The sequence below is a fragment of the Limanda limanda genome, chromosome 16 (assembly GCF_963576545.1).
Source record: "Limanda limanda chromosome 16, fLimLim1.1, whole genome shotgun sequence".
Taxonomy (NCBI): domain Eukaryota; kingdom Metazoa; phylum Chordata; class Actinopteri; order Pleuronectiformes; family Pleuronectidae; genus Limanda; species Limanda limanda.
This window is the reverse complement of record NC_083651.1, coordinates 12,161,414-12,186,927: the sequence shown is the minus strand read 5'-3', so window position 1 is coordinate 12,186,927 and position 25,514 is coordinate 12,161,414. Positions and strand designations below refer to the sequence as shown.

The 25,514-nt window shown below is 42.0% G+C and overlaps 1 protein-coding gene across 1 annotated transcript in view; it reads right to left on the bottom strand.

The window, feature by feature from the left end:
* il1rapl1a (interleukin 1 receptor accessory protein-like 1a) overlaps nt 1-25,514 on the bottom strand; it is a 142,847-nt gene that overhangs the window by 28,975 nt on the left and 88,358 nt on the right. The window contains exon 5 of the mRNA XM_061088975.1: nt 21,809-21,883. Within this exon, the coding sequence (XP_060944958.1) occupies nt 21,809-21,883 (75 nt within the window). The remainder of the gene's footprint in view (nt 1-21,808; nt 21,884-25,514) is intronic.

Here is a 25,514-nt window from a genome sequence, read left to right as displayed (position 1 = left end):
AGAAAAAACAAAGCCCATGTACTTTTCCATTAACTGATGCTCCTGCTCCACTAACCGAACAATGATGTGCCTACAGATCAGAGACCTTTCTTAAGTAATTCATTATGTTGATCATGATATTTATAGGAAGAACAGGAATCAATTGTCTTAAGAGCAATATGTTACCATGTTCGTTTGTTCAACATTTACTGTACATAAACAATACAATGTCAAACTAAAATGTTTGTTTTACAATGATGATACTGTTTTATATACCAGAAAATAAAATCTGCATGTAGAGACACCAATGATAATTGATTAAATGATACAAACCTTTATTTTGTCAACAACATGATATGATTCCCATGAACCTGAGCTAATTCAGACACATGAATCAGAGGTAAATCGAAACTTTGTGTTGTTTCAAATAGACAAATAGAAAGTTTTATGAAATTTAAATAATCAACTGTATAAATATAATTTGTGAACTTTAATTGAACAAACTTTCTGGGTTGTCAATTGAAGTATTTTTGAAATTGGTCAAACTAATTATCTTTTTCAGTATGGCAGCTCACTTATTAGATGTTTATCAAAATGCACATTGGGATCTGTGGTTGTGTAACTTCTCTTTTCTCACTCTTCTTTATGGTATCTGATTTTTTTTCTAATCCGTAACCACTATCACTACATTACTGCTACTAATTTTCACAATTTCCCAACTGTTCACAGTAGAAACCTCAGAGCCGGATTCAGCCTGTTTACTGGAGGAGTGTTTGGCTCTGTGCGTAGCTGTGCACCTACATAGTGAGGGCAGAACAAGACATGATGTTGTGACAGAAGATGTATTTTTTTCCTGTGCCTGTTGGTGATATAAATGAAAAGTGTTAAATTGTAACTTCTAATTAAAGTAGTGCAAGTGCAGAAGAAGATATTAGCAGTGGAGGGCTCAGGTGTGAATGTTTTTCAAAGATCAATAGAGCATATTACAGCAAGTCAACAAGGATCCATTCACCAAAGTGGGTAGTTCTTGTTAATACCTATCTAATAATTTCTAGAAATCTCCATTTGTCTGTATGTGGCTCACATACCTCAAGAACCATTTATCTGCGTCACATTTGGCATCTAAAAATTGTGTAGCAGTGACTCATCAACTCAAGCGGTGTCAGTCACGACAACAGCGTGTTGGCAATAATGACAAATGATTCTGATTCTCCAGTCGAGCTTCGCCGAACTTTGAAAAACAGGTGAACGGCCCTATGTGCAGCAGCTTCAGGATTCTCTGGACTGAGATCAGCAGCTGGTAGAGCACACAGCCCATTCCAAACAGGCAGTTTAAATAAAGTATACCTAACTAATAACTGGAGGATTGAGATGAATAACCATCACGCTTATTAACCATGTCACAGCTGAGGTCTGAGCTTCTGCACCATACACCACAATCGAGACATGTAGACAGAAATATGGAGCATTGCAACCTATAAGCCGTTCTAATTTGAAAACATGAGGATACATCAGACTCATTTGCAGTTTATAAGTGACAAGCTTTCTATCTATAAGTAATCTTTTTTTTTGCACACCCTCTGGAGCTTTCTACCCCTGGCTCACATGCTCATACGCTGTTTTAAGAACCGCAGATCTGAGGAATTAATTAGATTTTTTTTCTTTTATCGCCTTCCTCCATGGAAGAGATCCCATATATCTTCACTTCCTGAAGAGAAAGAGACCCTCTGAATCTCGTCTTTATCCTGCAGATATGTTGCCCCTCCATTTTACAGCTGACACTTTTCCAGGTGTCAGCCGGCTTATCTTCTGAACGACACCCAGACCCCCCGTCGTTCAATTCTTTACTCCATCACTTCAACAGACCTCCCCCCCCCTTAGCCCTACTCTCCTTTCTATAACACAAATGACACCCTCTTCACCTTCCACACCTCCGCCTCTTATCGCATCTCTCCCGCCCTCTCCTCCCTCTCACCCTCTGCTTCTGTAACCTCAGATCTCGAAACACCACTTCAGCTCCAGACGGACACAAAGGCCTCGATGCACCTTCGCTCTCCCTCCTCTTCATCTCCACCCCTCCCCTGTTTCAATTTCTGATTCTTCTCCGCCTCTCCATCACACCACCCCGTATCCAATTCATGTAACCCCCCCCCATCCAAATCCACAAAGAGCATATGTCCACTAAATTCGTGGCTTTGAGTGGGAGTGCAGACGGAGCTCCAGCCACAGGAGGCCAGTGTGTTGATAAATCTAGATCAGAGCTGACAAATGACTTGTGCCGAGTGGGCCGGGGACACTGGGGCAGGGGCCACTTGGGGAAAAAACAGAAATGTTTACACATTAACACAGTGTGATGATGTCCCCCTGGTACCTGCCAAGCTGTGGGATAATTTAGCAAAAATACCTGTGAGAACCGTGCATTGCTGCGTCTTAGGATGACTTTCAGCCACTCATTGGCAATGTGGGAGCACGCTGGGATGTTAATTATGCCGATGATTTCCTTTGAGAAGCCGACCGTGTTTGATTTTATGCAAGTATTTGCATGTGCGCGTCTGCCTACAGAATATATATATGCTACATCATGCCAGAGGGAGTGTTCAGCTTCTATCGCTGCCTCCTTGTCTCCAAAAGAGGTCAAACGAGCCGCACTGCACAAATCCTTACAGCGATGACTCACCAGCGTTTCTGTCTCTGCGACCAGAACCGTAAGTTGTGTTGCTCTCTCACTGTAAGGACGTCACATGATCGTTGGCATAAATCTAACGGAGAGTCCCCCTCGATGATCCAAACTGTGCCACGACCTTATTCTGAATACATCAAAACGCATCACATCAATTTTCCTATTTTCACTTTTCTCCTGTTTGTCTTTTAGGTCCGTACTTTAGGAGAATCGTGGGATCCCGTCACTTGAGTATCACAAAACTTCACTTTACCTTCACAGCTTCTCCACAAAGAGGGAATAGCTTTTAGTCACAACCAGTACACGGCGATTGTGTGCATGTATGTGCTTGTACATATATTCACATAAACAATGTGTTTATATTGTAAGCTCAATCAGCTGGATAAACTCTATATACTGCTCGCACATATGCTGTTAACTGTATTTTAAACTGCATAATTTTGTTTAACACACGCTGTCTGACATTCAGATATTAACTTTAGTGGAAGGCAGCTGTATCAGTATCCAACTGCATAGAATAATCACATTGCACATCACTTTTCATCAGTACAAACTCTTTATTAAAAACCTTTTTAAAAGCCTATTTACCATAAATGTCATAAATTATATTTATTTGTGCTGCTTCGCTGTCTAATGGCTCCTTACCGTGAGAGTAATTAAGTCAGTGTTTAGCAATGACTTGGGTGTTACACATAAATACCTTCATTTGAACTCTTATAGAAATGCAATAAATATATATTCAGACTGAGCTGGGTTAAGTTAAAATTGTTAATTTTGCAGATCAGTGGCATTTTTTACATTTGTTTACAGTTAAATTATTGATTAAATATAATATTATATAGTTAATTCAGTACAGGTATTAATAATACATACTTGAAAAATATAATTTTATTTATTTATTGGGTCCATGTCCCAATAACTAGAATGTAGGAGTTGGGTTTATGACCTACACTGCAGCCAGCCACAAGGAGGTGGTTCAGTCTATGGAATACAAAACATAATGATTCTTTGACTTTGTAATAAATATGGTCCATGTGCCCTCATGTGCACTCTGTCTTATTCTCTTAATTTCCCATACATCTTGATTTTTCTTTTTTATCTTAAATCCAGACTTGACAGACAGGAAGTGCACTGATGCCAATGAGTCAGACAATCAGCACAGTGGAAAGTAACGCTGCATTAGCTGCTATCCGTTTCCATTTGCCCTGTAACCACGGATGTACAGATTTCCAAAATTAGTTTTGCCACTAAAAAAAATCTAATCTGATGAATATGAGGTCTAATCAGAACTTTGGACATTGTAGAAACAGAGATGAGCGAGTGCAACTGACTCAAGCAGTAAGTGTATGACGTATGTGTGCTCCAGTTCCGCTCAAAGAAAAATCAAACCAACAAGCACGCAACTATTCAAATGTTAACTTTAAAAACCTGCTAATAAAAATTGATTGTTTGGTGAACACACAGTGCAGAACAGAAGTTTTCAGAATCTCAGTTATCTCAGTAAACAGTCTTTAAATGATAAATAAGCACCAGTCCATCACTTAACCATACAATAGGCTGGATTTATACATGGTCTGCTGGGCTCAGAGAAAGAGTGAGTGATTATTCTCGGTGAGACAACAGAAGCCGTGCCTTGGACTCTAATTGATTCCATAAAGAGACAGGTATTACCAGTGAAGCGGCGTGGTGATTCATTTCAGGGACAAGTGTCCCTGAGATACACTCAGAAAGTGTGCTTGTGTGGGTCTGTGTGCGTGAGAGTGTGCGTGCACATATGATACACACGCTCAGGTCACAAGTGAAGGATCATTTCTTGTCTTTGAGTGAGGGAGGTTCAGAGGGAGAAACAACAGAGGGATGCGCTTTGTGTGTTGCTGCAGTCAATAATCTCATTATGTCTTTGGAGTCATGAATAAATAAATAAATGTGTACGACTGTTTCACTGCGGGTGTGCATTAGTAGGTTGGGTTTTCACACCTGAACCAAGGTTTGTGTCTTTGTCAAATTGTTTACACTTGATTAAGTTACTAAAGACAATTGTATGAGATACTTATACGTCCCATCCTCTTTCCCTACGTGGGCTGGGTCTACCTATACTCGACAGTGATTAGTTTGTAGACAAGTGTGTCTGACGTCAGCGTGCTTACGTTATTGTATTCGCTAACTTTTTTGAATTAAATGCACAGAACAAGGTCTTTTCAGATTTATTGGAGAAAGTGAATGAACCCTTTCCTTTTGTTTATTCCGTTGCCTGATATAATATCACTGTTGTGTTGCTACCAGCAGAATGAACATCCTTGTCTTTCAAACATTAGATCCTTGGAGGTGAACACTACAAGCCACTTCCTTTTCTTCTTCTATTGTTTAATGCTGTCGGCGTACACAAAAAAAGTCTCAGTGCAAAATGACAGTCAAACAATGGTTCAGTTCAATCTAACTTTTAGTGCTTTTGGTCGCAAGGTTTGTGTGAAAGCGTCCTGACATTTGACAACTTTAAAATAAAGCAAACTTCTACCCATAAGGCTTTCTGCTGTTCCCGTCTACCTGTGGTCATCCAAGGTAGACACAATCTATTTGTAATTCCTCATTGAGGCCTCACACAGCTAAGTGCTCATTTCTCTCTATAAAGCCATTTTTTAAAACAACATGCAGACTCATGTTTGCTCATGTTATTTATCCCAGTGGATGCTGCTGTGAATCTGTATTTAGTGAGGGCCCATTTAGGAAAATAGAAAAAGCAGCTAGGTTGTAACATGTTATCACAACCAACAGGAACAGTGGCCAAAACCCCCCTGAGTGAAAATAATATAATTTTCCCTTAATAGGTCTGAGTGGGCCAGTGGGCCAGCGTTCCCATTATATCCCCCAAACCATCTGTGGCGAGCTCACACCCACCACAAATTTAAATCTGAGTATAAAATATTTAAGGCAGAGGCCTACTAAAAATGGGTTTAATAAACTTTGTGATTGCGACATTGTTTATTTCCATCAAAACTGCAGAATGACAACCGGAGGCGTTCTAATGATAGAAACCTGAGATTATATCATATATCAAAGCGTGAACCATAATTGAAAAAACAGAAAAGGTGAAAAATGCCATGAAGCAGCACCTTGTGTGATAAAAAATGGTTTGAGGCTGTTCTGGTCTTGAAATATGGAGAATATTAAATGTCTGGTTTGTCTGTTTTTTGTGCTTCAATGATTGATCTTTCTCTGGTTAAGAAAATTCTTTTGAATTCAAGGCCATCCACATTTAAATGCGGAAATCCACAAAAAGAAGAAAAAAAACATCAGTTGAATTTAAATAAAGTTCCTCTGAAGTTCGATATCAAACACTCAGTGTCACTGTGGTGCAGGCATGTTCACAGATACGTCTCTGGTTCAATGCAGGAGTTAGGATGCAAATGAAAAACAGAGTCACAGGTCCAAACACAGGTTGGCAAGAGGGCTCCTCTTAGAAAGCCTTGAAAACACATAAACACACAAGTCCTGACGCATGCTGAGAGCTGACTCTCTCTCCCACATTATTCATCCTTTTTTTTTCTCTCCTCCATCACTCACGCTGTCTCCGCATCCTAGTTTCCTTCCTCTTCCCTCCATCCCATCAACTGCAGCCATTTAGTGTGTGTGGAATCTTGCTGCAGTACTCTCTCAGAATGCTAATATGCCGAGCTGATGTGGGTCAGGACTTAATCCTGTAGAAATGATTATCGCAGCACGACTGGAACTTCTCCTGTAGGATATCATTAGCATTCTGTACTTTTCCACTGCACTGCACAATCATTCCCACCAAGACCACGTCGTTTCACAGAAAATGTATATGTTGCAGCGTCCAACTGGGAATATTTTCTTTCCTTTTTGTATTCATTGTGTGTTTGTTTACATGTGTGTGGTCATGCAGGCATCTGTGTGATACACAGAGCATATGTATGTTCATGAATAGGGATGAAGCCATCCAGGATGACTGTCAGACTGTCAAATGCAGGAATTATCAAGGGAAAAGAATCATCAATTGAGAAATTAGCATTCTGCATCTAAAAAATGCTCTTGAAAAGTGTCCTGTCCTTATGTCTGAAAGATTTGAAGTTTGTTTGCTTTTATTGACAGATTATTGAATCTATGTTGACAGAGTTTTTAAACCTTTTTCACTGCACCTTTTCTTTCACAAATGCTGCAATAGAGCGCTGGTGGAAAAAGCCAGATGTCTGGCTTTTCAGATAATTATTCCATCAACATCCAAAAGCTCATCACAGTTTGATCAGATAACATTTTAATAATTCTACATGGACTATTCCAGCGTCATTAATTCCGGCCTTCTAAATGAACGGGTTTTTGTCACATCAGGGAGGCAGAGGCTGTGTCTCCTCTCTGACCTGCTTATCAGCTGTCTCATCAATATAAATTGTCTTTTAATATTATGGTGCTGTTAATTAAAACAGGACAGGACCACTTTGTTTAATGAGCACATCATGGCAACCATGTAAGCTACAGTTTTGTGGTGAACTCCTTCATGTGTGGCAGCTCTTCCAGGTGGATCCTCCTCTGAGGTGAGCACAACCTGATCGATCGATTCGGGGAGGACAAGCTTGAGTTGGCACACGGACCATGAAATGAATTTGTAGGGTAACGTTAAGTAATGGTAGTTTAAATCTACATGTTGCTGTGTCTCGGTGTCATGACTGATGAGACTCCGGAGGCAGGCCTTCAGCATACTGGCACAATTAGTGTGTATAAATTAGCTTTCATGGGAATGTATGAGGATCCCATGTTGAATATATGAAAACAAAAAAGGACAATTCATCAAAGAATAACAATGATTCTCCAATGAGGCAAGAGCTGTGTGGTGTGTGCCTGTTTGCATGCATGCACGTGCATGTGTGTATTTTTTTTTACTCGTGTGTGTACTTGCTTTTAATTCACATGGGTTAAAGAAATCTTGCAGAGCATGGGGAATCTGGGTAATGAAAAAGATATTTGTTTCACAGATTCTGCTGGGAATACCACGCATGAGAGCCACATTCGTGAAGGAAAAGGAAGCCTGATACTGGGAGAGGCAGCATTAGTGTGCAAGGTTCTGTTGCAGCGAATATATACTGCAATAAAAAAACAGCCTGTATTTTTTCGCTGCTTTCTCTAACAAGCAACTGAACATTAACTATTGCAGTAATGCCAGACCTAGCATATTAAAATATGCTCACTCTTAAATTACTTTCTCTCACCGGTGAGTGAGGTGCAGAGAGGGAATGGAAAAAACAATTTTATTTTTAATACTCAAAGGAAAAGTAACAAAAGCAAATATGGAAGTAAATAAGTCCAGGCTCATTGCACTGCTGAACTTTGCAGCAGCACAGTGAATATATACCTGTTGGTATAGTTTCCTCAGATTTGGATATATGAAGAGCTGCGTTGTAGTGTGGACGGACAAAAAACGAGACATTTGAAAACGATGACTCACAATCGCTTCTTGATTAGTATCAGTCCTGACCCGACAGTCAGCAAATCAGAAGCAGTTCCTCCTCCTTCTTTTTACCATAGCTTCTCATTTGTAGTATTTAATGTAGGATAATAATAATAATAATCTGCCACTGTCTGTCTGTTAACACCTGTACACACATGCCCAGTTTACATGAATGGCCACGTGATTACGTTTCCAAGTGTATAAGGATGGACGGGGATCATCCTGATGTGAGGCTAAAGCGCTTGTGTGGACAGAAGTAGTTTTAGTTTTAAAACTAAAACATATTGGTATGGATTTTGTCTTTTGACTGTGAAAGGCAGCTAGAGTACCCGGAGAAAACCCTCACAGACACAGGGAGAACATGCACACAGAAAGAGCCTCGGTCAAGCAGGTGATGGAGCTGGAGGGAGAAGAAAACGAAGCAGGAGTTGTGCGATGAGGAGGAACACCGTGAAAAAGTGAAAGCGACAGATCACATGTTAAACACGGTGCGATAAGCAGGGCCTCTACTGGCGAAGAGAACAATGAGCAGAACAAGAGATAAGGTCAGACGAGTCTTTATAAGCTTGGCTACACTTTCACATACGTAAAGGTGACTTATTTTCTCATTTTTCAGTTCAGGACAAAGAGGTGCGATGGCCCTCTTTGTCAAATCCCTGTGATGGAGTCCACTTTAGCTCCACATTATGCTCCACTTGATCCACAGCTGTTCCCAGTCCGCCTCACACTTTAAAGGCCACACGGGAAACTGCCAGCACACAAAAGGTCATGTTATCTCTAATAGAGGAGTGCAAGAGATTAGAAAAGCCACTGAGTAGAAGACGAATTAAGTAAAATGAGGAGAAGAGGAGATTAATATAGTAGCAGTTCAGTAGAGTGAAGTTGTATGCTTGCCAGCTTTTGTTTCGCCGCCGCACCTCATATGGAAAAGGTCACGCTTGTTCCATGACCAGGATAATTAAATGAGTCAATGAGGGAAACCATGAACTAGAACACAGAATAGAGCTACTGAAATGATGTTGTTTAAATACAATAACTTTTTGGTTTTACTGATTTTATGCAAAAAGAGGAAACCAGATAAGTTGAAGTTGAAATGGTTATACTGGGCAGTGTTGCACAAGTTGCACAAAGTGAAAAAATTAACTTTCAGTAGAGTTCATATCCGCCAATGCCGAGCAGCTGCACTAAATTTCACACACTCATAGATATCGATTATTCACATGTCAATTTGTTAAAATGTCATACAATGTCATGTATTTTCCCTGACCCATATTATGTCTTTCTAAGTTTGGTGGAATGATGCCAACTAACAGACATATACAATGAAAACAAAACCTCCTTTGCGAAGGTATCTACAGTTCCAGGATTCCATCCATCCATCAAAGGCTTCCACTCATCCTTTGAGGGTCATGAGAGGGCTGTAGCCAATCCCAGCTGATATTGGGATCGAGGCGGGGTTCAGCCTGAACGCCAGCGTATCACAGGGCCAACATACAGAGACAAACAACCATTTACTCTCTATTACTCGTCTTCAATCAATATAGCCCCAATCTGCATGAAGAAGCTGGAATAACCAGAGAAAACAAACACAGAAACGAGGAGAACATGTAAACATCACACAGAAACACGTCTGGGAATCGAACAATGTTGCTGTTACGCCACGATGCTAACCAATGTATAGCACCACAATTGTTCAAGATTTGCAAACCGAACAAATCCGTGGATGAAGGAATAAATTCATTTAATTATTTGTATAGCCCAAAACCACAAACTGCATCGGCTGAAGGCACTTCAGAGAGCAGAGCCAAGGCCTGACTATATTATTGAGGGAAACCCAACTGTTCCCATCATGAGCGAGCAGTTGGCGACAGTGGAGACGAAAAGTGAAGTGTCAAATCGAAACAACTCTGGCGGCTGCTGGACACACAGACCAGCGAGTCCTCGCGACAGGCAGGTTCTGGTGCCAGCAGGCAGCACTGGACAGATGGTGAGAGCTCCGCAGGAATTTAAAAAACACCTCCTCCGAGTGCAGAAAGAGACAGTGACAGAAACCTGCGGTGAGAGTAAGTGAGGAGAGATGGCAGGTCGGAGAGGTTTAGGGACATGAGAAATCGTTATACGTCCAGAAATGCTTTGAAAATGCCAAGAAGCACTTCTAAATGAACAGGCTATTTGTTTGTGCTTTCATTTCTGCCCCTTGTAGCTGTTCCAAAAAGGTTTTCAGATCCGTCATCAGCAAGGTTAAGATGTGGCTCTACTTAGTCTGCAAAAAGTACACGATAAATGTTCTGGATATATTGCTTTCATGTTTAAGAGCTGATTGGTAGGATATGGGACTAAAACATAGACGTATAAATGGACAACAGGACAGCCTACCAAAGCAAAACCATTTTGATCACCACCTGGTGGCCAGCACAAATCCTGCCTTTTCCATGTTTCTGATTGGACATAAGCTAAACACATGTTTTTTTGTCACTTTAGATAGTTCTCAACACATTAATGTATGTTCAAGTGTTCATCTTCCAGTAAATTTGGTTTTGATTAGTTCATATAATTAAAAACTGCCTGAAATGTCATGATTGACAGCAGAGACTGACTCAAGATTGGTCGAGTGGGTGTATGGGCGGGACCTCAAAACCACAGCTCCAAACCATGGCAACTTCTGCACAGACTCCAACTCCCGCGGATGTCGAGAGCACAAGATGGCAGCGTCCGTATCAGAGATATTTCACCTTCATTTGTGTCCAACCAGAGGAAGTGGAGATTTGCGCTCATCATTCTCAAGTTGATGTCTCAAAGTAACAAGTTTTATATTTTACTGTGCATCACACTCTTTCCCACTTTGATACCACACATGAGATATAGGCTACTTTTTAGATATACTCTGTTTCTTGTCTGAGCAGACCTGCCTTTCAAATCAGCTTTTAACGTTTGAACAAATAACCAATGCCGGTATTTTTTCAACACCCATCTCCTCGTAATTATGTTCATTCACTACTAAAATGCTTTGCCAATTACACTGCGGTGGAAACACAATGGCTGGGCAGATTGTGTCCGGAGGCAAAGTTCCTTTTAAATGAGTGAAGAGCTAGATTTATTAATGGCAGTGTGTGGAGGAGGTGTTTGAGGAGAAAAAGACTGGAGTTCACACCCACAGTTCTGCTCATGGTTGGATTTAGGCAACAGAAGTATTTTGGTTTGAATTAAGGAAAAATTGTGGTTTTGATTAAATGTGTCTTAAGTCTCTTTTCTTTTCTGGTATCATATGTCAATGTATCTGGGAGATTCTGAATTTGACTTTGAAATACTAGCAGGGAACTGTTCAAAGCCGGTTTGGAGCTTTGCAAGTGATGCAGATTTGAAAAAGATGACCGGTGTAAGACTCCATTTGGATGTCCAAATATATTATCTGCTTTACAGTATCCCATGGCCAGTGATGAAGGGGATTACTTATCTTTTCCCTGATAGAATTAACAATGATTAGCCTCATCTGGAAAACTAATAGCAAAACAAGCATCCTGAGAAGAGACTGGGGCTTGATAACGTTATAAAGATAAGACGCCATGTGCACCACGTCTGTTTCAGCCGGATTGACACAGCTATCTCTTAGAGGGAAGCTATAAAAGATGACACATTTCAAAGTGTGTGTCTTAGGTTCAGCCAAAACTTCGTAAAAATGTCCCTGCTGTGTTATTTTGTGGATGCCCCTCATTTAGTTGCAAAGGGGCATTAAAAATAAAAGAGATGTTATAGGGAGCTCGCCCCCATTGTCACAGTGTGTAGTCTGAGACATAAAACTGAGGCTGAGCACAGAGAGGAAGAAGCAAATGGCCACTAGAAAGCAGACTTTTATCAAAACCAATCCATACTCCTAATCTTGCATACACCAGGATCAATGAGGGCTCGGCGGGAGCCGGTTAACAAGTTAAGTGGTTATTAATGACACAGAGCATGTGGCCGGTGTTAATAGCCCACAGGAATGGCAGGAAGTAAAAGAGTTAAGTGATAGATTGTGACGTTAATACAGTACTCACATATGTTGATTGATGGGGAAATTTACTGGATCCTTATTGGCACCAACATTGACCTTATTAAGTGGCTCTGGTATCACAAAGACCTTAACGATCACGTGAAGACACTTTCTTTGGTGGAGTGGTGACCTCGTGGTTCAGACACATGACATAACTGCGACAACGCCAGATAGACATGACAGATGAATGTTGAGGCTGGGTGTCTCTCCGCATGTTCCCTGTTTCCTATCTCTACATGGTCAGATATCAAAGAAACTGTATTTTATTGGTTGCTGTATCGTCCGTGTTGGCCATAAAGTGACTCAGGAATCTGGTCCCCTTGTAGACACAACCTCACCAGTAAACCTACTCTCAACTACCAAGATTAAAACACCCTACGACCAGTATCAATGGGAGGAGAGATCACATTTATTTGTAACTTCATACATTATGCATGTGAATAAAGTTTAAAAATGGACTGACTATGAAAATATCTCATAGGGAAGTGCTGAGAACTGATGGTGAATATTTAAGATTAGAATGTGCTAAGTGGAGAGTTTGTAAATACAATGCATATCCAGATTTTTGTCAATGTCAGGCAGAAACGTGAAAATGTACTTATAATAATGTGAGAAATAAAATAAGAAAACGATGTAATGGGCCGTTAATGGACATTTTCGGTTTAGCTATGAACATTTGCTTTGATCAAACAAGCTGATGCCCATAAAGTGGCAAACACAAAAAGCTAAAAGTGAAGAGAAAAGGTCTGCAATCTATAATGACATATATATGTATATATATAGTGAGTGTGAACCCACGCACCAAACACATATAACCCACAATCCCAGCTGCAAGCTTATTACCTAGTAACCGGAGAAGGGTTCTTTCTTTATGTTTCAAAGGGGGTAATTATTACTATTGAAGGTGGTTATTAGGGAAAGTAAAGCTGGTACTTAAAATGCCTACTATCCCATTGTTTAGTACTAATAACACATTTTAGGGGTTGAACAGAGTAGTTAAGGGAGGAAGGAAAGAAGCAGGGAGGAGGAAGGAGCAGAGACGAGTGGAGAAATTGCAAGGAGTGACTAAATAGCTGAAGGAAATGGTGACTCACAGCCCTCCACTGGGTAAATTACAGATAAAAACAGGTTAATCTGACAACCAAAAACCAAAAACAGAAGTTTAACCAACCTGTACACTGCTTCTGCTCTTACTCTGCTCTGCACTATATGTTTTAATGCACAGTGCAGAGTGTGACTGTGTGCAAGCAGGGAAAAGAGAAGTAGAGAAAGAGTGATGGAGAAGAAAAAAGAGTGCAGGAGGGAGAGTGACGAGGGAAAGACGGAGAAAGTCCATTAACACACTTGTAAATGAGTCTCAGCTATTTACCCCACGCTGAGCCCCTCGAATTACTGACTGTGTTCAGGATGCAGATTGCAGATGGCAATTAAAGATGAACAGTGTGCACAGGCACACGCGAGGAGGACGTGCACACAGACACATGCACCAGTGCAGGCGTGCATACACCCCGCCCCGGAGGCAGCAGTTCGGTGCAGATCTACTGATCTCCATAGCAACATTCGCTGCCGTGGGCGATGGTGACATCACGAAGACTGATTGTCATAAGAAATCAATGGCACGGCACAAAGAGGGCAGCGGTGATATGAGGTACAGTGCTGCTCAGTGCTGCTCAGCGCCTCCAGCTGGGGGTCTCCTTTACTTAATGAAGAACAGATATACTGTATGTGAAGGGCCTCAGCTGGTCACCAAGCACTTGTCAGCAGCGAGGCCGGGGAGGCAGGCTTACGTAACATGAAGAAAGATGAGGAGAGAGATACTGTAGATATCTCTACTGTAGATCGCTCTCTGGGGTTCAGATGCTCAGTGTGGTCCCCCTCCTCTCTGTTTATCCCCCCCCCCCCCCTCCGTTTCGCTCCTCTGTCTCCTTATCTTTTCCCTGTCGCCTGCCGCCTCCTCTCAACCCTCCTTCTTTCTTGTCTCTCTTCACACCACTGACTGATCTCCCTCTCTCTCTCTCTATACGAGCTCCTTTACCCATCACTCAACACCAAAGCTCGGTGCGGCGTGGTGACTAACTCCAGAGTCCAGATGCAGCCACTCGCTCGCCGGAAACATCAGAGCCCTGAAGTTTGGAAGTTCTGTCTTGCCTCCTTATTTCCTCTCTCCGCCCTGCCTAGTTTTTTTTGGCACTTGTTTTTCTTCATTTTTCTCTTACGTAAGAGAGACAGAAGTGGAGCATGCTTCAAAGTGAATGGCAAAGCCATCTTTTTCCCTGCTCGCTTTGCTGTTCATGCATGTCATTCCAGTGCCAGCTCCCTCCCCCCTTTCCCTTCCTTCCCTCTCCACACTCCTCTTTCTTTTCTCACTTCTTTATCCTTCCTCCCGCCTCTCTTATTACTGTCCATCCATCTCCGTCTGCCGTATGGGCCGATTATTAAATTTCCACTTCATTTTTACGCATCCGGTCTATATGTCAAGTTGCTTTTTTCGATATCCCTGACCTTGTCACTTCTACCTTGACCGAACAGAGGCAGCGGTGACGGCTGGAGGAGCATGAAAAGGCAGATTCAGGAAGGAGAGAGGCTCTGATAAGATGGGTCTCATAATGCCTCCATCTTGCTCCTGTCTGCCCTTGTTGTACCAAATACAGAGTGATGGATGAGTGGGGGGCTCCTTCTCTTTGATTACCCGTCAGTGAGCCTGAGCAACAGCGGCAGATGAGCGCTATCATTACCGAAATCATCTCTTTTTAAAGACACCCCCTGGCTTACAAGGTGGAGAAACTCTCATTGTAACAGCTTGGGACCTCCATAATGGTTGTGTTATAAATACTGGCAAACACATGGACTGACATAACAACAAAGCTGAAGTTAGAGAGACGAAGCAAATCTGTTGCCTCCGTTGGGGATGGGTCACGTGGACATGACAGAAACAGACTGATGCATCACCTCATGTCACCTTACATCATATAGCATAACAGTAAAGGCTCCAGCAGACACATTCTGCAGTTGGTGTTTTCTATTCTAAACAAATAAAACAATTCATCACATTTCACAGCATGTAAATATGATACTTACAGTTTTGTAAGAACCATATATTGTTTACTGGATTTGTCATTATTATGTCTTTACGTGCTGGGATACATGTACAGTTTTTTGTATTATTTATATCAGGTAACAGCCCCATATAGGGCAGTTTTTACTGTGAAAAACCCCCCGCAAAAAATCTAGAATGGATAGAGCGCATATTTCCACTGAGGCTCATCAGTCCTCTTAATTTAATTTAAGCTGCACGAAATTTCACACACTAATAGATTTTTTCATTAAGATCCATGAAATATTCCCTGGGAAAAGGGTGAACATGTTGAAAAAGGCCATCTTCAGTGCAATGTTAAGTGAAAATCCTGGATCCGCACCGAAATTTAATAGGTTCTTTCCTGACATAAACCACTTGAAGGTTTTCGTGGAAATTCCATCAATTAGTTTTTGTATAATCTGGTTTACAAACCAACCAGCCAACGAACAAATGGACAGGGGGTAAAAAATAACCACTTTGGCAAAGGTAAAAAAAAATCAGCAAATTCTGGTTTAAGGCATTATTTTGAACGTTTCATTGCTAAATATGATCAACTTGTATATAATTGTAATAAATGGAGCACAAATACAAATATAATGCCTTCATTTGTAGACCAACTTTAACAGAATTGTTTGATGAAAGGTTTGCTTTGTCCGTGCCAGAGTTTGACTTTGCTTTGTACGGTTGGTACAGCTGCACCGCACAAACCTCCGAAACTACAGCTGCTCAATTTGCCTGTGGGTCCAAATGTCAGCTCGAGAAAAAACAACTTGCAACCTGGTACAAATCAAGACGTGGTTCACACCTTTTCCTGAATTCTCTCCCCGGCGTCTCTGGCTGCAGTGAGTAATGTCGAGGCAGCAATAAACAAGCAGCTGAATGCGATGCACAGTGGGGTGTTGTTTGCTATGTGGTCCTGTTTCTGTCTCGTCCGCTGTGTATTCTCTCTTTCCCTGCTTTTCTCCCTCTCCTGTTCCTGTTAGGCAAGTGTAGAACGCTGTTAGTTCATTTATCATACTGCAGCCTCCTGCTCTCAGGCCCAGACTCAGTGATTAATGACGACCGTTCACACACTTAAACATTCAGCTTTGTTTCGCTGACACACTAGTTACCATACTGGTCACCGCGGGTTACTTACTGCTGGGTCACTAAGGGACTGCGACCAAATTGAATGACGACATAGAAAAATTTTCCCCCGTATCTGCAGTGTGACCTTTCAGGGCTGGTGGCTCTCACTGGATCTTTTTCTTTCCTTGGCTTTGGAATACAAATATGTCATTTATCACCAAAAAAAATTATTAATGGAGAAAGTCTTTTGTGTCCCTTCTCTCTGCTATTCTGGCTCCAGAAGTAAAAGTCCCATTAATTCTCTGAATAGAGATTCAGCCGTGATATTTGAACCATCCTAGGTAGACGTTCCACAAGCTAAACCAATGTGAAACGATGTTATACGTAGGAGCCGCAAGTCCTTATGATATCAACTTTGTTTTTAAACACACAATCCTCAGGATGTAATAGAAATGTTTACCACAAAAATCATGTTCGACCTATAAGTGTTACACTAGGTTTACCACAGAGTAACCACGATTTGCCTTTCTAACATGCTGCAGTTTTTCAGTGAAGAGGTGTCAATCACTACAATAAGGTTAAATTCAAAATGAAGCGCACTGGAACTTATTGGAAAATAATCATTTGAAATTGTTTATTGGATGTGAAGTTACTAAAGTGAGGGAGTGGAGGAGTGAGTGTGTTACAGACTGAGAGACAGCAAGAGAGAGAGAGAGAGAGAGAGAGAGAGAGAGAGAGAGAGAGAGAGAGAGAGAGAGAGAGAGAGAGAGAGAGAGAGAGAGAGAGAGAGAGAGAGAGAGAGAGTAATTTAGTGAAGTGACTCTGCCTTGACCTTTCGAAAGTCTCCAGCGCAATGTCAATTTCAATTTCACCCTTTACCGTGGAAGGTGACATTTCTGGAGTCGCAGCTAGGCGTCTTTAGTGTTGAAGACTTGACGAGGAGAAGGAGGAAGAGTAAAGAGGAAGAGGAAGAAGAGAATATAATGAAGAGGCAAAGGAGAGAGAAGACAAGAGGAGAGGAAAAGGAGGAAGAGAGTAGGGAAGAAAAGAGAGAAAAAGGACAAAGAGGAGGAAGAGGAGAGTAGAGGACAAGGAGGAAGAGAGAAGAGAAGAGAAAAGAGATAAGGAGAGAAGCGTTGACCACTTCAACAAACTTTGGAAAATCAGTAGATCCCAATGATTGTGCCTTAAATCTTGTGACTGGGTCAATAGTGGAGGTAGAGAGGACAGAGGAGGGATGAGGGATAAAAGTATGAAGGAACAAACAGAGTGTGGGATGGAGGGAGGGAGAGAGCAAGAACATGGATAAGAATTAGGGATGGAGATGAGGAGCAAAAGGGAGGCGTTGTAGAGTGTAAGTAGATTTAAAGAGACAATATCTTTCAGTGTTGCTGGTCGTCCTCACTGCTACTCTGTCTTATCTTCTATCTATCTCCTAAAATGTGGACAGTCCAGGTGTCTTTCATTTATTGTCTTATTGTTTGCAATTGGTCAACAAAGAGGTTTGTGTGTCAAAGTTCAATAAAGGTCAACTTTATATGAAAGGCTTTACACGACTAATAATTGAAGAGATTTAACTGAAATCAAACAAAACCCTGTAGTTAGGTCCAGCAGATGGATATTTCCAAATAGTAAAGAAGGAAGATGGAGGGGAAGAAAAGGAGCATGTAGGGTCAGAGTGGAACGTTCCTCCCTGTTCTTCTGAGCTGGCCAACAACATATTTCTAAAACACCTGGAAAATCGGCAACGTTGGCATCTTTCTGTGTCAGTCTATTACAGATGGATGCGCATCGACGGTGTCAGTGCTCGAGTGCAGCGGCTGGGCCTGTGCCTCTTCACAGCCTACGTTAGAATGAAGTGGGTTGAAGAGTCATCTCCCTCTTGCCGCCCATTCCGTACTGGTGATTCCTGCTCTCTGAAATAATGGATTCTAATTCCTTTCCACTAGAGTGCACCCATCTGCTGGCTTTAGGGGACAGTAAAATCCTCTATCAGTTACTATTATCCCACGGTTACTGAGGACTGCTCCGCCAGCGTGTGTGTCTTACCCATCCTGAGAGCTGTGGGGGTGTGTGTGAATATCTGCGTGTGTTTGTGTGTGTGTGTGTGTGTTTGTGTTTGACGAACAGCCTAACAGAGAGATGCTCAAAGTGGAGTGCTGCGTAAGCGTGAGTTGAATCTCTCCACCCTCTGGGACTGCGAATCCATGACAAATCATCCTGAGGGAATCAACATCAAGTCAGTGAGTGTGTGTCTGTGTCTGTGTGTATTTATATATGTGTGTGTGTGTGTTTTAAATTTGGAGCTATGTGTAATATGTCACATAGTGCAAGGGTGTGTGTTTCTCCCGTTGCACAGAGACACAAACTCAAACCCCGCAATATGAATCATCCTCCTATTCTGGAAGAAGTGGAAGTGGACTGCACCAAACTCGCCACTGGGGGACAGCAGTAAATCTGGCAAAAGCAGAACTGGATGGCTGACAAAAATCTAAACCATCCTACACAACCTTGATTTTTGTCTCCTTTGAAAACGCCATCGAGAATGTCAAGTTGTCGAAAAAGTAATACTTGCAGGGCTGCTCTGTTGCACTCGCACAGTCACACATCCCCGGGGACTCCTGCAGCCCAGAAGCCTTGTACATTTGTGATGAGTGGAGCGGGCACACACGTACACACACACACAGACTCACACAGACTCACACAGACAGACAAAGACACACACAATGCTATATGGTGGAGTTCAGTACAGGTCTGGAGCTGAGGGATTATGGGTCTTTGGGCAGAGTCATGCGTAGAACCCTAAGGAGCACAGTGGAGGGGGGGAATACTCCTGACAACACACCCGTCCTCTAAGACAAACTCCCTCTGACGCCGCTGTCTCTCTTTCCCTCTTATCTCAAACACCCCTCTTGCGTGACCACTCGGATGCCGTCAGTCTCTTTTTTTTCTTTCAATTTCATGGACCCCGGTGTTCCTCTCTCAGCCTCATCCCCGTTTACTTTCCTTTACATCCTGGCCGCGTCGCTTCCATGAGAGTTTATGTAACACGTGTGTTTTATTTATGTCTCCATGCGTGTGCGCGGTGTGCAAAGCCGGCTGTGAGAGAGACCTGCACCGGGGGCAGCAGAGGGGATAAAGTGGGTCTACGTGTCCTGGCAGTGTTGCAGATTTATCTCTCTGCTCACGGCTCTGATTTTACTGCCTGTCCACCGGCCTCCAGTGGATCCCATCGCTCCCTCTCCCACCGCTCCCTCTGTGACCAGCATCTCTCTGTGTGCACGCTCGGGCTGCTATAAATCTGCCGTGTGGCTCAATAAAGCTGCTCAGGGCATGACTCAACAAATATTAAGGAAGAGGACAATAAATAAATAAAGCTAAATAAAAGAGAAACTCTCTTCTGGGGGTGGAGAGGCAACTTTTCAGCGCACAAAATGGAGCCAGGCTGCAAAATATTTAATTCAGTGTCTGTGCTTTAGACATGCTGCTGGGAGTCTGTGGGGACTCAACACATGACATCACCCGTATAGCTTTTCTTTCTCTCTCTCTCTCACTCACTCAAGATTGACTTGCTTTCTGCACTACCAGCTCCAAGTAGCATAATATTATAGAGGAGCTCCACTGCTTGTAGATAAGTTTACAGGGCGCAGTGAGAACTAATCATGCTGTGAAAACAGTTTAATGCTCTTATGTGCCTCTGAAACAAGTTGTGTTAAGTAAGAAAAATAATTGTGATCTGTCTCCTGGATTCGTGTTGTTTGGGCTTAGAGACAAAATTTGCAACATACTGGGGACGTGGGAGGTCGGGAGTTGTGCACTCATCAGGCAAAGTGAATTGCATCGTTGTTTTGGGAGACTGACCCATACCGGAGTTGTTCATTCACTTCCAGTACGTAAATTCACTTCCTGCAGTGACGCAAATCGCAGCTTGGAATGACATGGAGGAACAATGGTTCCGAAACAAGCCTCATGTCTTTGTTTCATTGTTTACATTTGTTTTGGTTAGTTTCACATTGTCCTTTACTGACGTCCTGTCGTCATCGACTATTTGGGCTGCGTCTCTAACTATACTTAACATTGATTGGTTTGTAGAGGGGTCTGACGTGGGCGTGTTGTCAAATCAGCAAATCAATAACTTTTTAGAATGAAGTGTACAGAGAAGTCGTCTTTTTGTTTGATAAAGAAAAAGAGTGAAATTGGCTTTGTTAATTTCAATGCCATCATTATCACTCCAAGCAAAATAAACGTCCTCTTTGTTCAAACATTATGTTGCTTGAGGCAAAGACACAAAAATCTAATGAACCTACTCCGCTTATTTTTCTTCGTTTATTGTTTAATGATGTCTTAACTTCCTGCAACTGGTCTAAAATTCTGAAGGTTTCACATAAACCACCATACATACATAGTTTGATCCAGGGGACCAACTCTTTTGGTTGGACCAAATTTTGATCCGTTGGTTGGGTCCGTGTTCCAAAGCACCTTTCACACCTGTTCCTTTGGTTGGGACTTAAATGAAAAGTCCAAATGTTCAGACCAAACAAGGTTGGTGTGAACGCCCCCTAAAATTTAAAATAAGGATATCTTGTCCTTCTCAACACACATGCCGATCCACAACAAAAGACTTAAATAACTATAATACCCTTTCAAAGTACGGGCAAAACCTTTTTTCAAAACTCAATGGAATCAAGATGGAGACTATACAAATAGATGAGGTTCCTCCCTGCGTTGTGTTCATGCATGGGTATGCGGACAAGCGACAGGATGCTCGTCAGTTTATGCACAGCAGTGATTTCTCACTCTCGATCAGTTGACTGTGGAGGCATTCTAAACGAACAATACCTGAGCTCCGACAGCATGGGAAGCACCGGACAGAAGACAAAAGGTATCTGCTCAGTGAATCCCTGCACCTTCTTTGTCTTTATCCTCACCCCCTCCCCATCTGTCACACACTCATCCAGTCCGTCTCTGCGCTCCAGACCTCTCAGTCTTGTCCCATTGGCTTCACCGTGACAGACCCATTAGCCATTCACAGAGCGCAGAGCACCATGTGGACAGCGGACTGTGCCCAGAAATCAAGCAATATGCTGTCACAGGGAGAAGAAATGGAGAGATAATACGAAACAAACAAAACATGCATATGGTCACTCACGCACGTATGCACACACGATAGGCCCAACGTGACCCCGAGTCACAGAAGACAAACAACGGCAGTAGAGAGCGGCTGCTTGTCCATGTGGCGAGCCAGCGTATGGAACCCTGGCACCATATGGGCTCGCTGTTGTTGACAAAACAGCCTTGGGGACATTAGCACCCACCATTTGCATATATGGAAAACACTTTCACAATAGTTTCTTATGTTTGTATTTTCCAGTTCCTCCAGCAAATGAAAGTGCCATCATCAATCCGGGCTCATTGCCTGGAGGTGTGTTGAGGGGGATTTTGAAAAGTCACCCCATCATTTTAAGTTGAACGTTATAGTAGTGATTTCGGCTGAGGGAAATCCCATGACGCTCTTACCTAGCTGCAGCTCCATATTGCTGATCTTGTTCTCCGAGGGAAACAGGATCTTTGGCGGCTTGTCGGTCAGAGGAGCTGAAAGGGAGAAAAGACACAATTTAAGCATGATACAAGACAGACCAACAAAATAGGTCACTGAAGAAGAAGGGGAGAGAGAATAAAAAATCGTGCTATTTTGATTCTTCTTTTCCATTTCCCCCCCGACTGCTTCACATTGATTTGTTAGCATTTAAGCAAACAGCACAGACAGATGTTATCTCCGGCCTCCTATTCAAAATACACAAACGCTCTACTGGCTCTTTGCAGACACATTGCTCTCTAGTGTTTCGATCTTAGTCTCCATTCATCTGACCTACTACCAATCATAAATAAGTCACCCTGTGGCCAAGAACAAGCCACCATTTAATTTGCATGAGTGTTAGGTATTTTAAGAGCCATCATGTGTGATGTGTGTTTGTGTGGTGTGTGGGGTGTGTGTGTGTGTGTGTGTGTGTGAGTGAGAGGGAGCAGCTGATGCTCTAATGATGCTAATCATCCATACGGTGGATGTCAGACCTGCCGCTGGAGTCCTTCCTCAGGGGAACGCGGCAGCTTCATTGTTGTTAAAAGCGTTTGTGTGTTCCGGGGAGAGAGACTGCGCTCGTCAGGGTTAAAGGTTTAAGGTAAACAGTAAGTGGGTCTTGTTCTGTATGTACACGACTCAACAGTAACACAGGGGTGATGCATGCTGAGGCCATGTGGACTTTTTTGCATTTCTCTCTCAAAAAGATGAAGCTGTCTTTTTGAAGGACACAAAGATTCCCAGCAGGGTTATGTTTGTGTGAGGATTAAAACAAACTCCATCAATGTATTGTAATAAATATGCATAAACACAAGAGCCGAGGGTGATCTGGCTATTTATTCATACATGTATGTTTATTTTATTCTTGAATGTTAGCACACAGATATTTGTTTTTATGGTGGAGCTACTCTAAAGTCAAGAATGCAAAAATGTTTTGACCAGATCACGTGTTACTTCTTTATTACTTCTAATAAAGAAGTAACACGTTGCTCACGAGTTGAAATGAGCTCACATGCTTAGAGCTGGTGTTTCTGATGGCATTAACTTTGGACTTCGGTACAAACATGGTTGAGAAAGTTCGTCAGCGGCATGTGAGCATTATAACCTCCGCCACGGAAGTTGAGCTTGATAGATTTCTATGAAAGTTGGTAAAAGAATTGGACTTGGGCTAAGAAAGAACCTATTGCATTTTGGAGCGGATCCATTTTTTTTATTTTACTTTCTTTAACTTTGTGTGATAAGGCTTTTTGCTGAATTTTTGTTGATTTCTCTGTAATTAATTAATTGAACTTGATATTTTCTTTAAATCAGGCATTTTTATGGGACTGCTATTTGAGTATAAATCCAGATCTCGCAGATATAAGTGTGGTTGGTAGGTTTAGTATGAGGGAACTGTTTGGCCTTGGTGGAGGTGTGTCAGTGCCTTTCTAGTTGCTACTGTGATGCTTTGTGAAAGAAAAGTAGGGTTGATGAAGAAAACTTTATTGATTTAATTTAACAGTGGATGTCCGATGAATGAATGCACCAACCAGTGCCTTTCAACTCAAAGTCACATCATTTGTTAACCAGGGTTTCATTAATACAAGTAAACTTCTCCCACTATGTTAATTATAAAAATGCATAAAGGTTATTATGGATGTTTTATAAAAATGTATTTAACGTAAAATAAAACAATGTACAATATCTATTTTGATATTTAACGGACAAACACTACTTTAAAACATGTTCGTATGGAACTAATGAAACCAATAAAACCAGACTGGATTATATTTGTAGACTTCAGCTTTAAAGTTACTGAGCTATATGTGCTCCCCTATACTTAGCAGAAAAAAGGAAAATCAGTCCAGTTCCATATTCCTTTTCTGCAGATTTTTAACATTGTTTGAATTTGGCATGTTTGGTTATCCATTCAGCACAATTTCTGTTGCTGTACCATTACATCATGGGGAAAATAGGTCATGTTAAGCTCATTATAACCCACGTTTCATTGCTTGTAAGCCCAAAATGTTTTTATTCCACCACAAACCTTGGGATTTCTTCCTCCGCATTAAAATAAATGCAATCTTGACCATTGTAATTATACAACAGTGCTTGCTGGAGTGAAATAGGTTGGATGTACAGAAGAGTATTTAGCCCTTTGGGTACATCGCTCCGTATAGAGAATGTATTTATTCATGGTACGAACTCTATGCGTTAGATTTTTACATTTTAGGTCAGATAAGAAGGGTATGACCTTTGACCATGTGCACAGCAGCACACTGCAGAGACACAAACTAGAAGAAGCACACACAATGCTAACACTCACATGCACAGAGTGAGGCACTAACACTAACTCTGCACTTCCTGAAGCATCTGTGGGGAAAAAAACAACTTTTTATCGGATGAAAACAGCAGACCTTTCAGGCACGTCTAATTATTCTGTGGTGAATTTGCAAAGGCAGCGTATTCAGGCCAGTTTGTAGCCCAGTGCTTTCATTAAGATGTTTCCTTAGAGTGTCCTCACAAGCCCCCTTCTTCTCCTTTATTATAAGACCTCTCTAACAAGCTGCTTGAAAGCCCTGCTCTGTTTTGGCGTCTGTATTTGGGAAGAACAAACCACGTTATGTTGCTGCACTAAGTCATTCGGCACAAAGTGTGTGGTCTGAAGGGAAAGTGCCCGGTCGTGTAAAACGCTTGGTTCGAGACTGAATTACTTATTGAACAATTACACGGGACGCCAGAAAGAAGTTTTCATGTGAGGGGGTGGAGACACAGTCTTGGTGTTTATCATGTGTGAGTCAGAACAGATCAAGCACCTGCTGGTATGTAAATAGTGACAGAGGAGCACAGTGACATCTACGAGAGGGGCGGTCACGGGCTTTTAGGTACAACTGTTTGCACTGTTAATAGGTAATCACACAGCGCAAATTACACTGGATACTGATACAATTTTAATTACATATCAAACTGCTATACATAATTACACAATGGGTGATCCTATAGCTAATTATGCACTAAGCAAACAAATGAGGACAAGCTGTGGATGGGAGTGGAGAGGGGAAGCGGATGTGGTAAGGGGAGCACAGATAGGAGGCAGACATCCGTCAACGCAGAGCTGGTGAAATGAAGAGAATAAAGCAGGAGAGAGGATGGGAAAAGGCAAATTTATAAAGCTAAAGTGAACCAGTCAAGAAACATGCTCCCCCTCACTTTGGCATGCAACGCTTGCTTCTGAAAATCTCATTATCTTAATTACCACTCCTTTATGGGAAATACATCAATTATCACGGTGCCGAGCGGCTGGGAGGGGGGGGCACCATTTAAAACGTGGAGGATTGGGAGCAACTCCTCACAAAGACGAGAGTCTCTTCTTTTCATTAGCAGGCAACGTCTTGAATTAAAAAAAACAGAAGACAAAACAGGTTATTAAACATGCAAATAAATCTGATGAGCTGTTCACTTGGAAGTGGCTGTTTTATGTGTCGGATTTCTAAATGATACGATATATTCGGTCATCGCCTCACAGCAGGACGGTTTTACAGCCAAGCTGAGCCGGGGTCTTTCTGTTTGGAGTTTGCATGTTTGTGACTGTGTGGGTTTTCTGCAAGTTCTCCGGCTTCCAAACATGGGTCTTCCATATCTTTCGACTGCGGGAGGTTAATCGGA